The sequence below is a fragment of the Physeter macrocephalus genome, chromosome 17, assembly GCF_002837175.3.
Source record: "Physeter macrocephalus isolate SW-GA chromosome 17, ASM283717v5, whole genome shotgun sequence".
Taxonomy (NCBI): Eukaryota; Metazoa; Chordata; class Mammalia; order Artiodactyla; family Physeteridae; genus Physeter; species Physeter macrocephalus.
The window spans coordinates 8844783-8859871 of record NC_041230.1 but is presented as its reverse complement, the minus strand read 5'-3'; the positions used below and the strand labels follow the sequence as shown (position 1 = coordinate 8859871).

The 15089-nt window shown below is 57.7% G+C and overlaps 1 protein-coding gene across 2 annotated transcripts; it reads left to right on the top strand.

Moving 5' to 3' along the window:
- Positions 1–559: 559 nt before the first annotated feature.
- On the top strand, positions 560–13200 carry DPF1 (double PHD fingers 1). Of its 2 annotated transcripts, none has more exons than XM_024132623.3 (12): positions 560–692; positions 6231–6391; positions 6471–6578; positions 7991–8118; positions 8395–8484; positions 8879–8957; positions 9153–9284; positions 10183–10233; positions 10326–10445; positions 11477–11589; positions 12141–12222; positions 12358–13200. In XM_024132623.3, exons 1-12 carry the CDS (start codon positions 661–663, stop codon positions 12426–12428), a joined length of 1167 nt encoding a protein of 388 aa, XP_023988391.1. In that variant the 5' UTR covers positions 560–660; the 3' UTR covers positions 12429–13200. The 2 variants fall into 2 exon arrangements, with proteins under 2 accessions (XP_023988391.1, XP_054935283.1); XM_055079308.1 differs by having other exon boundaries at positions 618–692; positions 12111–12222; positions 12358–12546.
- The last annotated feature ends 1889 nt before the right edge of the window (positions 13201–15089 follow it).

Here is a 15089-nt window from a genome sequence, read left to right as displayed (position 1 = left end):
CCTCCACTAAAAAGTCAGCTCCTTGAGGGCAGCAACTTTGCCTGTTGGTCACGCTGTATCCCCAGTGTCCAGAAGAGTGCCGGGCACATAGCAGGCACTTAATAAATGAACAAAGGCATTGATTAACCCCTGTGCTTGTTTACAGACTGGCTTACCCAGAAGAGACACACACAGACAAGTAGGCAAAGGCAAGAATACACGACAGACCCTGGGGTCATCCACACACCCAGGGGAGACCCAGAAGCCAGGGACCACCTTCTCCTGCGCGGCCGCGGTGCCTGGAGGATGGAGAGCCCGAGCTGGGGATGGAGCACCCCCAGGGAGGGGAAAGGATGCTTTGGGGCGATCCCAGCCCCGCCCTGTATCCCCAGTAGCCAATAGGCGTGCGGTCCTCCCGACGCCCCCTGGGACGTGTAGTCCGGACAGGGGCGCCCTCGGGCGCCGCCGAGCGCCCCTAGACTCCACGTCCCGTCGTGCGCCGGGAGGTGAGGGGATTGGCCGAGCCCCGCCCCCTGCCCGCCCCGCTCCGCTCGCGCCGCAGCCCCAAGAATGAATGAAATCGTAGCGCGCTGGGCGGCAGAGCGGGCGGCGCAGGCCGGGCTGGGCCCGCGCGCGGCGGCAGCGGCGCCCCGGGCCGGAGGCGGCCCAGCCGAGCGGGCCATGGCCACCGCCATTCAGAACCCGCTCAAGTCGTGAGTGTCCCCGCCGTCCACGTCCCTCCATCCCGCCCCCTACCCGAACCCTTCCCCCGCCCTCGCTGGGGAGGGGGACGCCGTGGGCGGATGGCAGTTGAATGTGGGGCCCCAGCTTGCCCCCCCTCCCCTGGGGGGGCCCGCCACCCCCTGTCGCCCCCTGGGGCTGGGGGCGGGAGCCCCTCGGGGGTCGCGGGGGCGCCTCTTCTTTGTCGCTGTCAGTGAAGGAATGTGGCGCGAGCTGGGGGGTGGCGGAGGCCGTTTCCCCACCCAGAGTGGGGGTAGGGGCTTCCCTCTCCTCCTCCTCCCTCTCTCCTCCTCTGAGTCTCTGGGGGCGCCGGGCCTGCCCCTGCATGGGGCTGGGAGTACGTACGCCTAAGTCCAGACCTCAGTCTCCGGGGTCTCCACCACCCTTTCCCCTCATCAAGGCATCTTTCTCTCTTTCCCCCCCCTCTATCTCGGGGACCTCGGTCCGCGCGGCCGCAGGGTGGGAGCTTAGACGTCGGGGGTCCCCGATTAGATCCCTGCTGTTTTCCTTCCCGGGTCTTCAGGACCTAAAGCCCCGACGCCCCGTTCAGCTTAGATCGTGGGATCCCTCCCTCTCTCCTCCCGTACACATCTAACGAGAGCATCTCTCATCCCCTTGGGGACTAGATGCCTCGGGAGAGGGTGCTGGGAGCGCCCTCAGCCTCTGGGGATTCCCTCCCTTTCTCCCTGTCCGCGTCCCTCCTCCGAGTGTTAGCTTCCTCCCGGGCCCAGTGGTTCGGATCCTGGACGCCTGGGTTCAAACCTAGCTCTCTTCCAGCCCTCAGCTCTCCTAGACATCCCTCGCTCTCTCCACCTCTCTTCTTCCCTCTCTTTCCATCTCTCTCGCTCCCTCCTCGGGATCCCGAACTCCTGGGTCCCAGCGCTCCCCACCCCCCTTCCCCAGGCAGTGACAGCGGGCTGGGAGTGACAGGCGCGCGGCCGCTCCCGCTCTCCCTCCAGGGTTGGCGTGCACGCAATCCCCTCCCCCTCCTCCCCGGCCTGGTGGGGAGGAGGCGGAGGGCGAACGCCCGCGGCGCCGCACAAAGGGGCCTGGGCGACCTCCCCCACCCTTCCCCCAACCCCTGGCACCCGCCACCTTGACCTTGAGCAACTTGTGCAGGGGGGTGGAGGTGGGGGGAGGGGCCCGGGGGCGCCCCCCATCCCCCGCCCCCGCCCTCCAGAAAGGCTGTGCCAGGTGGCCGGACCAAAGGCGCCCAGTAGCTTCTGGTTTCAGGTGGGGGGGGGAGTTGGGAGAGGAGGGGGCCGGACCTTACAGGCACGCGCCTACAAGTGTGGCTTTGCGGTGGGCAAAGGGGGCTTGGAGGGCGTGTACGGGGCTGGGGTCAGTGTGAAATGGTGTGTAACGGTGACAACACTTCTGCTTCCCTCTCACTCTAAGTCTTCCACACGGACTTGTCTCGCCTATGAGGGACACCCTCAAAGTGGCTGGGACGGGGTTCCTGTGCAGGTTGGTGTATCTGTAGGTATCCAGACATCCTCACTCTGACCTCGGCCCAGACCTCTTGGAGGAGGAATGGGGCAGCCATTGCAGGGACCTGAAGGCCAGAGTAAGCTTGGGGGTGGGAGTGCCAGCACCCTTCTTTGCTCTCACCTTCCTAGGGGTCTGCAGGGGTGAGAGCAGGGACTGGCTCCTGAGAGAATGCGAGTCAAATCCCCTTGGGAGTGGGAGGTGGAGGGTGCAGCTCTCAGTTCTGACTGCCTGCATCATTCAAACCCCATCTTGAGCACTAATTTCCTGCCCCCCTGCCCCGCCCTGAGCCTCAGTGTTACCACCTGTGAATTGGGGCATCATAACAGCCCTTATTACCTCATGGTGCTGCTGTGATGTTTGTAAAGCACTTGGTACTGAGGCTGACACTGACTGAATGTAGTGGTTATTATTGGTAGTATCAATATGGATTTCATTTGTGGTCCAGTTTCCACACAGGGCACTGGGGGATGGGGACAGGAGGATTGTTTGGGCAGGGGAGCTCAAGTGTGGGAGAGGGGTCTCTGGAGGTGACTAGGGGTAAGGAAGGGAAGGGAGACCCCTCTCCAAATGTCAGCTGTGGGTCAAACTGTGCTGGTGGACAAGGGCGTCCAGGGAAGTGATGGAGTGTTCTACACTCAGGCTCCAAGCTGACCAAAACTGATGCAAAGGTTCTGGGGTGGGGCAGGAGTGAGCGGGGTGTCTGAGGCTAGAGGTGTGGGGAGAAAGTGTAAGGGCATATTGGAAGATCTGTGAGGGTGGTGGAAGGTGAGAGAGGAAGGTGGCAAGGGCACTCTGAGCTGAGCTGGCCGGTTGGGAGGAGCGGGACAGGGCTTACCGTGGCTGAGATATGGGGTGGCCACTGTAGGGACCTGGAGGCCAGAGTGAGTGTGGAGACTTACTCCCCTTGCCATCTGCTCTAGGCCAGATGTGAAGCAGAGACCCACTCCCTGCTGTTTGGGTCCGGGAAGGGGGAGGTCAAGGCCTTACCTGGGGGAGATGGGGAAGAGCCTGTAGAAGGGGTCTAAGACTAGAGGTGTGTGTGTGTGTGTATGTGTCTGTGTGTGTGTGTCCAGAAGTGACCATGAGTGTGGGAGACCCTGAGGGGGTCTCTCTCACCAGGGGGTAGGTGGGGGTGTCAAATGACAAAAGAGGAGGTGAAGGCTCTTATGCCTCTTCAGTCTGCTGGAGAGCCCCCTGGTGGACAAGGACATTGGTGGGCGTTTTCATCCATGCAAGGGCTCAGACTTGAACACGAACTTTGGATGGGGGCTGGGGGGTGGGGGTGGGGTGTTCCAGGTGTGTGTGCGTGGGACTTGGTGATTGTTGTGACTCGGTAGGTCGGCTCCCTCTCTGGGCATCCCTTAGGGTAGAGTCAGTGTGGGTGACAGTGGGAGAAAGGAGGTGACAACTTGGGTACAGACATCTGGGTGAGTGAATCCTTCTCTTAGTCCCACCTTCAAACAGCCACCAGGAGCTGAGGGCATGTGACTTCACTTCCTCATGTGGAAAATGGAGGTAATTATATTATCACCCCGGAGGGTCAGGATGAGGATCAAGTGAGTTAATCTCTGTTAAAGAACTGTGCCTGGCACATGGTGACTACTCAGTATATTTCTATTCAACAAATATTTATTAAGCATCTATTATGTGCCCAGCATTATTCTTTCTAATAATGGTTAGCTATCACCATTTTACATCTTAGTTCATATCAGGTCCTCTTTGTGGAATGAATGAATTTATTGAACACCTACTACTTGCCAGGTACCTTTTAAAACACTTTACCCATGCTTACTCATTTAATCTTCACAATAATCCAGTGAGCCATCATCTGCATTTTACAGATGAGGAAACTGAGGCCAGAAAAGTTAAGTCATTTGCCCAAGGTCACATGGCAACCAAGTGGCAGAGCCAGGATTTGAACCCAGGAGGTGTGGCTATATCTCCTAACTAGCACAGCTGCTGTCAGGCCTGGGAAGGGGTTGAGTAGGGCGGGGTCCCTGTGAGACAGACAGCTCCGAGGGGGACCAGAGAGGGTTCTCCCGAGCTAGGAGGGACTAGGGCGAGGGGGCGGTGTCAGTGAGCCACGCGTTGGTGGGACGTTCGTGTGGGCACCTGTAAGGTGTCTCTAAGTCTCCTGGCACTGAAGTGTTTGTGAGTGTAAATGTATGTGAGTCTGTGCGAAGGTGTGGGAGAGGGAGTGTGCGTGAGTCTGCGTGGGACGCTGTGAGTATACGTGTGAATGTGTGTGTAAGCTGCCGCGTGTGGGTGTGTGCGAGTCCAGGTGTGCATGGGTGAGTGTAGGCCCATGTGTGAGACTCAAGAGGTGTGCATGAGTGAGCGCGCGGGACTGGCTGTGCGTGCCTCCGGCCCCACCTCTGACCCGCTTCTCTGCGGGGTCCCGCCAGCCCCGGGCGGGGAACTACCACTCCCGGCATGGCCCGGGTGGGCCCACCCCACCACCCTGATTGGCTGTGATCCCGGTGCTCCCGCCCCCCGGGAATGAATGGATGGGCGGCCTCAGCGCCCGCCCGAGCGCTGGGAGGACCGGCCCGGCGGGGACCTGCTGGGGGCAGGACCCTGGGAGCAAGATGGCCACGGTCATCCCCGGCCCCCTGAGGTGCTGCGGGCCGGCGGGAGGCAGGGGAGGGCGCGCGAGCGGGTCTGCGCGGGCGTGTGTGTGTGTGTGCGGCGGCTGGGGGTGGGGCCGATGGGGTGTCTGGGGGGCTGTCACCGCGGGCCGGGCTGCGCGGGGTTGCCAATGTGTGTGACTGTGGGTCTCTGGCAAGAACCGTGTCCGACGCGCTGCTCTTGGAGGAGCGCGGAGTATGGGGAACTCGGAGCCCTATTGGAGCCCTCTTCGGGAAAGGGGGTCATGTCCCGTCCTGCGACCCCCGGAGTTGGGGAGAGGGTGAAATGGCCTGGGGGCCCAGGGGCCTTGGTAAACTTGAGTGAAGCCCACACTACCTTTGTCTTGGGTTGTGGAGTGTGTGTCACTTGTTCGGGTTCTGGGTCTTTTTTGGATATGTGTGTGGATATGTATTTAATTTCTTTCACATTCTACACTAGGTGTCTTTGGATATTTTGGTCTTTGAGTGTGTGTACATATCCTTTGAAACTCTGCATCACTTATGTTCTGTGTCTTTAGATATGTAGGTATGCATGTATTTATGTGCAAATTTTTGTGTGACTATGGGTGGATTTGTCTGTTTCTATGTTGTGTATGTGTGTATCTTTGTGTGTTTGAGTATGTGGTATTTTAGATGTTGGTTTCTATATTGTGTATCTTCGTGAATGTGTGTGTGTATCCTGTGTGAATCTGTATGATTTCTTTGTATAGTGTATCTGGATTGTGTGTGTGTGTGTGTGTGTGATTTGTTTGTGTTGTGTCTTTGGATATGTGTGTAAGTGCATATGTGCGTAGTTTGTTTTTAACATTTGTGTATCTGTGTGTGTCTTTGGATGGATGAGTAAGTGGATGTGTCTGTGTGTGGTGTGTCATCTGTTTGCATGTTGTGTGTCTTTGTGTGGGTGATTGTTTATGTTGTGTGTCTTTGGATATGTGATATATATTTGTGCATGTATATGTGTGTGATCTGTCTGCTTCTACACTATGGGACTTGAGATACTTGTGTTTTTCAGTAGATATTTGTGTGAGCACATATGTGAGATGTGTCTGTTTCTCCTTTGTGAGTCTTGGGATATGTCTGTCTTTGTGTGTGAATCCTGTGTGACTATGTGCGATTTGTTTGTGTTGTGTATTTGGATATGTGCCTGTATGGATGGGTCCCGGTGTATTTTTATCTGTTTCTACACTGTGTGTATCCACTCCTTGGCTCAAGGCCTGCTTGAGTCCCGGGTTGGGGGCTCCTGGGTCCAGGAGCGACGACAGCGCGGGGAGAGGTGAGGTTGGAGGAGTCGGCCCACCCATTCCCCACGGGCGGGCTGGGGGAGGGGTGCCAGGCGACCCGGTGCGCCTGCCCTTGCTGACAGCCGCCCGCCCTCCCACCCGCCCCTCGCAGCCTAGGCGAGGACTTCTACCGAGAAGCCATCGAGCACTGCCGCAGCTACAACGCGCGCCTGTGCGCCGAGCGCAGCCTGCGCCTGCCGTTCCTCGACTCGCAGACCGGCGTGGCCCAGAACAACTGCTACATCTGGATGGAGAAGACCCACCGCGGCCCCGGTACTGCTGGGAGGTTGGGGGTGGGGTGGGGCGGGGCGGTGGCTTCGCGGCCGCGTTCTTACCGCCCTTCTCACTCCAGGTTTGGCCCCGGGACAGATTTACACGTACCCCGCCCGCTGTTGGAGAAAGAAACGGAGACTCAACATCCTGGAAGACCCCAGACTCCGGCCCTGCGAGTACAAGATTGGTGGGTGGAGCTCCGTCCTGTGCCTTCGGTGGCCCCCATGGGTGCCCCCAGCACGCGCTGATAAGTGTGTGGTGATGGCGGTGTGCGTCTGAGCATTCGCCTTTATTTCCCTCCTAGCCAGCGTCTGAGTGGCTGGCTGTGTCTGCCGCTGTGTGTCTGGGTGTCGTCCAGAGATTCTCCAGTTTTCCCTGAGTGACTGAACTTTGGACCGTATCTTATCCTACTTGGGCCCAGGCATATTTCAGGACAGAGTGGTATCTGTTGTGTGTGTCCAGGTGTATCCAGTCTTTGTATCTCTTCCCTTGTGAGCTGGGATGTATCAGAGTATCTGACTGTATTGCTTCCTGTGGATGTCTGAGTGTGTCTGGATGTATCAGAGTGTCAGGTTGTAACTCTTTCCCTTTGTAATAGAGTGTATCTCAGTGTCTGTGTCTTTTTTCAGGTGTTTCCAAGTGTATTAGGAGGTTTGTTTCCTCTTGTGTGTGGTTGGTCTACCAGAGTGTCCGGCGGTTCCTGATGTGGGTGTATCGGGGGTCCGGCTCTCTCTTCCTTTGAGCGCCAGATGCTTTGGAATGTCTGGGAGAATCTCTTCCCTGAGTGTCTGTCTGGTGTGTTAGATGTATTTCTGCACGTGTGTGCTGCTCCATGAGTGTCTGGTTTTATCACTTCTTGAATGTGTCCAGTACTATTAGAGTCACTGGCTGTTTCTCTTCCCCTGTCCAGGTATATCCAAGGATCTGTGTGGGTCCAGGTGTATTGGAGGGACTGTCTCTATCTCCTGTGTGTATGTGTATCCACCTGAGTGACTCTCTCTAGGTGTGTCTCTATCTCCCCTAAGTACGTTCAGGTGTTTGGTAGGGTCTGGCCGTGTCTTCCCCATGTGGTCTGGGTATATCTGGTGGTCTAATATTCTCTTTTGTAGTGTTGCTGGGTGTGCCAGTATACCCAAGGGTCTGGATATGTCTCCTCCACGTGTCTGGGTATATCTGATTGTCTGGGTATATCTCTTCCTTTGTGTGTCTGGCTGTCTCAGATGACCTGTATGTATCTCCCCTGTGTATGTCCATGTGTGTCCTGTTTGAGTGTCTGCTCTCTCCAGGTGTGAAGGTCTGGGTGGGGTCTCCTACATGTATGTATGTAGTTATATAGGAGGGTCTGGCCATGTCTCCCCTTGAGTGTGTCCAAGTGGCTCTGAGGGTCTGGCTGTGTCTTCCCCAGAGTCTGGGCATCCTTGGAAAGGATGTATGGAAGTATTGTTGGAAGGGTGTATGGTTGAATCTTTGAGTCTATTGCTGGTTGAGTGTGGGAAAGCCTCTTCCCTCTAGCAAAGAGCATGATTCTCCAATCTGGGCAGTCTGAGGAGTCCTCCAGGGACAAGTTCTCCACTTGACACCCTCCTCCCTTGTCCCCAGACTGTGAGGCGCCATTGAAGAAGGAGGGCGGCCTCCCAGAAGGGCCGGTCCTTGAGGCTCTACTGTGTGCTGAGACAGGGGAGAAGAAGATAGAGCTGAAGGAGGAGGAGACCATTATGGACTGCCAGGTAGGATGCCCCCAACCCCCTGCCAGGGGCCACAGCTGCCCTCTCACCCCTATCTCCTGCCCCAGCCCATCCTGTTCCTGCTCTGAAATCTCCCCTGGCTCCCTAGGGCCTTTGGGCATCCTAAGTCTCTATTCTTCCACACGTCATCTCTTTTTTGGAAGACCTCCTGACTTGCCCTGACAGCCCCAGTCTCCGGTCCGCCCAGAGCCACCCCACCCACAAAGCAGAACAATACCCCATTTTCTTAACTCCAATCTCCCTTCTCCTGGTGCCCAGAAACAGCAGCTGCTGGAGTTTCCACATGATCTTGAAGTGGAAGACTTGGAGGATGACATTCCCAGGAGGAAGAACAGGGCCAAAGGAAAGGTATCACTCCAAAGTTTCTCTCCATCACTCCTCCGCCCAATGCAGATCCCATTTACTGAGTATGTACAATGTTCAGACTCTGCCCCAGTTTGACCTCATTTAATCCCCAGAGCAGCCTGAAGGGATAGGGGATTTTTATACCCATTTTACAGATGAGGAAATTGAGGCTTGGGTCTATTAAACCATTTGCAAAACAGAGATTGTACAGTGGGTTGGAACTAGCTTCATACCTGTATCACGGATGAGGAAACTGAACCTTGGAGAGATCAAGGGAGTTACTCAAGGCCCACAGCTAGGAAGTGGCAGAGCTGCGATTTGACTTTCAGGCCCAAATGATGAAAATTCTTTTAGTTCCCTCCCTTTCTTGGCCCCTCACTTATGACTTTTCCCCTAGGCATATGGCATCGGGGGTCTCCGGAAACGCCAGGACACCGCTTCCCTGGAGGACCGAGACAAGCCGTATGTCTGTGATAGTGAGTCTTTCTGAAGAGGGGGGAAGAGAGAGAGAGTGGGGCCCAGAGACCTCTCCCCTCCTGGCCCCCTCCCTTCTGTTCTGGACCCTGGTTGGGGGATGCTCAGGCCTCTGGCAGAGGGTGGAGGTGTGATCCTTGAGGCCAGGGCAGAGGCGGGCTGGGAGGGCTGACCGGCCCTTCCTGCTCACTCTCCAGTCTGTGGGAAACGGTATAAGAACCGGCCAGGGCTCAGCTACCACTACACCCACACCCACCTGGCTGAGGAGGAGGGGGAGGAGAACGCCGAACGCCACGCCCTGCCCTTCCACCGGAAAAACAACCATAAACGTGAGCAGGCGGGCAGGGCGTGGGGTGGTGAGGGGCCCTGGGAGTGGGGACTAAGGAGCCTGGGAGGGAGGGGGCACATTAGACATTTCTGGAAAATCTCCAGCTCAGCGGTCCCCTCCCCCCACCAACCATGGGGGATGCTGGCTCTGAGGTTGCCATGGCAACCAACCATCTCTCCCTCGCTCCTGGCCGGGCGTAATATTTCTGGGTCTGATTTATTGTTTCAATTAGAGCTTGGGGAGGGGGGGTGATAGATGACTCCCCTCCCTCCCTGCCTCCCTTCCTCCCTTCTCTGCTAAGCTTTGGCCAAGGGGCAGGGTCCGTGGCCTGGGAACCCTTGGCGACCACCCATGCCAATTCGGTGCCAACCCTGACAGCTGAGGGATGGGGGAAGGCTTGGGGGTAGGCTCTGCCAGTGGAAAAACCATCTTTCCACCCACCCCTCGGTGGGAGAGGGAAGTCTCTTCATCCCATCCCCACCACACACCGAGGCACCTCTGTGTTCAGAATTTTCCTTCCGAATGTGTTTCCATACCAGATCTCAGCCAGTGGCGTCCACCTAATTTTTATTTAGTCGGGGCTTAGCTGGGCAGGGGGGCTGTCTGGTAGAAGTGTGTATGGGCGGGGAAGCAGGGGGCTCTTCCTAAAGCTGCATCTGCCAAGTTTTTACCTAATTAAGAGGATGTATCAGTTGTCCTCAAAGAGTTGGGGGGGTCCTGATGAGAATTATTTGGGCTCCCCCAACTCTCTTTTGCTACTGGCCACAGCTTGGGGTAGCTGCTCCCTCTCCCCGCCTCCTCCATGCCTGGAGAAGGGGTCCACCCCTGGGGCTGAGGCTGGGGGCAGGGTGGAGCCTTGCCTATGGTGAGAGCCCCTCTTTCTGTCCCCCCATCCCCAGAGTTTTACAAAGAATTGGCCTGGGTCCCTGAGGCACAGAGGAAACACACAGGTAGGGACGCCTCGCTCGGCCCCTACTTCTGCAGCAGCCTTTGACTGAGTGTCCCTGCCTGCCCATGCCGACCCTTGCCTGCTCTCTTTCAGCCAAGAAGGCGCCTGATGGCACTGTCATCCCCAATGGCTACTGTGACTTCTGCCTGGGTGGCTCCAAGAAGACGGGGTGTCCCGAGGACCTCATCTCCTGTGCCGACTGTGGGCGATCAGGTGATGCCCCCAGCTGAGGTTTCTGGGGGCCGCGGTGGGGAGGACTCCAGGAGTCCAGATCTGGAGGAGAGAAGGCAGAGGAGTGAGAGGACTGGTGCGGGGGATGCAGAGCATCCCAGGGGCACTGAGGATAAATGGCCGACTCAACTGCTGAGGATTGTGGGAAACTGAGTGGGGTCAGGGGGGCTCTGGGAACAATGGGATGTGGTGTGGGTAGTGGGCTGTGATAGCGAGTAATGGATTGCCACTGCCTGGGTGCTGTGGATCACGGAGGGCACTTGCCATTGCCATGGAGTTGTGGTTAATAGACTGTGGTTTCCCAAGGTGGACTTGTGGGTAATAGACGGTGGTTGCCTCAGCAGGTGGCTAATGAATTGTGGTTGTCATGGTATTATGGGTAGTGAAATATGGTTGTCATGGCGATTGGGTGTAGTGGAAGGTGGTTGTCGTGGCCTGAGGTAGTGGCTGCGCACTGTGCTGGGGTGGTGGGTTGACCAGTGGGTTAGCACCCTGCACAGTCATGTTGGTAACAGTGTGGTTGCTGGGGCATCGTGTGTAATGGGCTTGGGTTGCAGGGAACCAGGGTGTGGGGACCCCTCTGTGGAAGGCGGTTGCCATGGCATCGTGGCTGGCAGACTGTGGTTGCCACGTACTGCGGTTAATGGAATGGAACCGGTTGGCCATTCTGCTGTGGGTAATGGAATGTGGCTGCCTCAGCACGGTGGTTAACAGAATGTGGCTGCCCCGGTGCTGTGGGTGGTAGAAAGTGGTTGCCACAGCACCGTGGGTAATGGAATGCGGTTGCCATGGTGTCCTGGGGAGCAGAGTGTGGTTGCCATGGTGGCTGGGTAGGAGACTGGTGGCCAGGGCAGCGTTGCCTGCGGGACAGGCTCTGGGCACTGTGGGCTGGGTGGGGTCGGGCTGTGGGCCTTGTGAGCTAGGGATGGGGGCTGAGCCATTGCTTCCCCGGGGGTCAGCAGCCACCAGGGGCACGATGACCCCTAACCGCATCCCTGCCCCTTGGCCCCCAGGACACCCCTCGTGTTTACAGTTCACGGTGAACATGACGGCAGCTGTGCGGACCTACCGCTGGCAGTGCATCGAGTGCAAGTCCTGCAGCCTGTGTGGCACCTCGGAGAACGACGTGAGTGCCCACGCGCCCCCTTCCCCGGGACATGCCCCCAGGCGGCCTCCTTTCCCTGGAGCTCCCTCCCTGGTGAACACCAGTAACCTGTATTATGATTATTGTTAGTGTCCATTAATTGAGCCCGGCACTTAATACTCTTCACTCTCTGACTCCTTCCAACTGCCCTGAGGTAGGTGATCTTGTTCCCACTTCACAGAGAAGAAACCGAGCTCAGAGAGGGGACTAGACTTGCCCAAGGTCACCCAGCCAGGAAAATGGTACGGCTGGGACCTGAACCCACGTCCATGGCTTCCAGACCATCTCCGTGTCATTTTAAGTGTTCCACAGAATCCTATAAAACCTAAACTACAAACTGCAAACTGACAGTCCTCAGGGGTGTTTTGCTCCTCGCCCAGCAGGGTTTTGCAAAGATGACCTTCACAGAGCCCTTTGTCTTGCAAGGGACCGCCTCCCCCGGCCCCTTTGACCTGGCCCCTGCCCCCGCCCCCCACCCCGGTTTCTGGTGCCCGTGCCCCCAGGGTGCCAGCTGGGCGGGTCTCACCTCCCAGGACCAGCTGCTGTTTTGTGACGACTGCGATCGGGGTTACCACATGTACTGCCTGAGTCCCCCCATGGCGGAGCCCCCGGAAGGTGAGAGAAGAGGAGGGCCCGACATGGGGGTGGGGTGTTGGACAGTGGTCTTCCTGCTGTCCGCTGGGTGGGACGGGGTCGGGGTAGCCCTGCCCAGACCTGGGCCTAACTTCCTGTCCTCCGGCCGCGCCACAGGGAGCTGGAGTTGTCACCTCTGTCTTCGGCACCTGAAAGAGAAGGCCTCTGCCTACATCACCCTCACCTAGGCCTGGCTCTGGCTCACCTGGACCTCTGGGGTGATGCTTGCCTAGCTGCCTCTTGGAGCTCCTCCAGTCTCTCCCCATCCTTAATGCCCCACAGTGGAAGGGGCCGGGGGGCGGGGGGAGCCTGAGAGGGGGCTGGGCCACCCCCTCCCCTCTGTGCAAGTGGAATGTTTGCCCTGTGGGTTGGTGGGCCCAGCAGGGTCCTCTCCCCTCCTCCCTCCTGCCTCACCCCTTCGCAAATGGGCACCAGGGGCTTCTGCTCCCCTCAAAGCCATACCCCGCCTCTGGGCGGGCACGAGGGGTGCTGGATGCCAGCTGGGGGCACGGACAAAGCCTTTTTCTAAAGAAAAAGTCAAAAAGTTAAAAAAAAAAAGAAATTAATATATATAACAAAGAGTCCTATAAGGTCTGGCTGGGTGGAGGGGGCACTGCTGAGCGCATCTACTGGGCACCAGTCTACGCCAGTTTCCTGCCTGGCGGCTCCTCCCCCCCAGTCCCTGGAGTTGCAGCTCTCCCACCTCCCCGCCCAAGGTGGGCACCATTCCCTCCTTGTGCCCAGGGCAGGTGGGTGTGGTGTCCGCCCCCCGCCCTCTCTTGGTGCCCACTGTGGATACTGCATGATGTGAACCACGGTTTTGAACTCCGTTCCTGCTCCCTCCCCGAGAGCCCCGCCCCGAGCCCACTCCGTGCCTGCCTTGGCAAGGCGGGCCCCTGCCCAGCGCCTGCTGGAATGAGAAGCACAGACTCTGCAACGGACTAGATTTTCCTCCTCCCCCCCGCCCCGATACCCTACCGGCCAGGCCGGGCTGCCCCCTGCCACCCTCGCTGGCCGTTTTCGGGTCGCGAGGGGGCGTGGTTGTTTCTTGTGGTTGTGTGTGTTTGTTGTTCGGGTTTAAAAAAAAAAAGGGAAATTGAGACTGCAAGTGGGGGAGGTGGTGGGTTTGGGGGGGTCTCCCCCAATCCAGGCGTGTCCCCCCTTGTAAACGAGTCTCCTTTATTGCCTGCCTCTGCTGTGAATTAACTTGTTCCGTGTATTAAACTGGGCCTGACCCCTCTGCCCACGTCGTCTGCCTCGTTCTCCAGGCTGGTTTGGGGCGTCACCAAGAAGGGGAGATGGGGCCTCACTGGGGGAGAAGCAACCGAGGTTAACAGCTGGAGCTGGCCCTACGTCCATCTCCCTCCAGCTCCCCTCTGCACCCCGCCTTTCTCTGGCTTTGTCCCAACTCCTCCCTGCCTCGCTGGAAAGGAGAAGGGGGGGGGATGGGGTGGAGGGGGCTCCCACCCAGCCAGCTGTGGTTGCCCTGGCAACGGACTGCTGCAGCTGCAACGGGGAAGCAGTGAGGAGGGAGGCGGGAAGCTGGGGACTGGGGGAAGGGAAGGGATGGGATGGAAAGATGAAGACTGGGGGCCGGCCCCTCCCCTCGGGGCTGTGGTAGGCATCAGGGGTGCCAGGGGCGCCTCATCCTACACCCAGACATCACCTGGAGCTCCCTATCCCGACGTGGGGCAAAGAACAGAGGGGAATGGGATATAGATCCAGGGACATTAGGAGGAAGACAGATTTGGGTGAGGTGAGGTGAGGAGTGAGAACCAGGACACAAGAACAGTCAGGAGAGAGACAGATAGGAATCACACATTTAGAGAGAATGAGAAAAAGAGCAGGAGGGGGAAGACGTAGACCTGGAGAGAGATGTAGATGAAGAGGGCCAGAGGAATTATGGTGGGAGAGGACAGAAGAGATGATTTAGTGGGAGAGAGGCAATAATAGTAATAAAAAACAGCAGACACATGGGGAGAGACAGAGGAGGAAGTACAGGGATCTGGAGAGAGAAGCAGAAGAGATTCCATGTGGGGAGGCAGGGAACCAGGGCACGTAAAATAGGAGAGCGGAAGAGAGAATAAGAGGGGGGAGGCACATTTGGGGAGAGAGGTGAAGTTAGGACCCAGCACAGGCGAAGTCCTAGGACAATGACACAGAGATGAGATTTCAGGGGAGAGGACACAAAGAATTTAGGGAGACAATAGAAAAATCTGGAGAGAGCCAAAAAAGCAGGAAGGGATTCAGAGCCTGGGTGAGGGGAGAGCCAGAGACGGGGTGGGAGGCAGAGGAGACTGGGGGAGGGTCGAGGAGGGCGCCCGGGCCAGCAAGAGGGGGACAGGCAGAGGAAGTGGAAAACTGGGGCAAGATGGGGAAGGGACGAGCAGGGCACAGTTCAGGCGAGAGCGCAGGCTGGCGTGTGCGAGTTGTGGGGTGTTGGAAGTTGGTGTGTGTCACAGGCGCCAGGAGAGGATGTGAGAACAGCTTGTTCCGCCGTTTCCGTGCTGGAGGGGGGAGGGCAGCATGGGTTGAGGATGGGGCCTCAGGGAGGGCGGAGACAGGGAGAGTGTCTGGAACACTCTAGAATTTTTAGGAGATGTGGAAATAGCTGGTCCACCTCCTCTGGAAAAAGGATATATACCCATTTTGGAAAAAGACTTTTTGTGTGTGTGGGGCGGGTGTGTGTGTGCGGGAGAGTCTAGGTTACAGAAGCGTCAGGTTTGAGCTCGGAAACAGTAAACTCCATCACAGGTAAATGGCGAGGTGGGCCAGAAAACCCCAGCTGTGGGGCCAGCCCTGTCAAGAGCGTAGGCTGCTTCTCCGATCCAGGTGGAGCTGGACCTAGA

What these genes read in the sequence shown, in the direction of transcription:
- DPF1 (XM_055079308.1), top strand. Translation starts at nt 661, where the DNA reads ATGGCCACCGCCATTCAGAACCCGCTCAAGTC. An exon ending in TGCCGACTGTGGGCGATCAG is followed by an intron (nt 10,446 to 11,476) that starts GTGATGCCCCCA and finishes CTTGGCCCCCAG; the next exon opens with GACACCCCTCGTGTTTACAG. An exon ending in GTGGCACCTCGGAGAACGAC is followed by an intron (nt 11,590 to 12,110) that starts GTGAGTGCCCAC and finishes CCGTGCCCCCAG; the next exon opens with GGTGCCAGCTGGGCGGGTCT.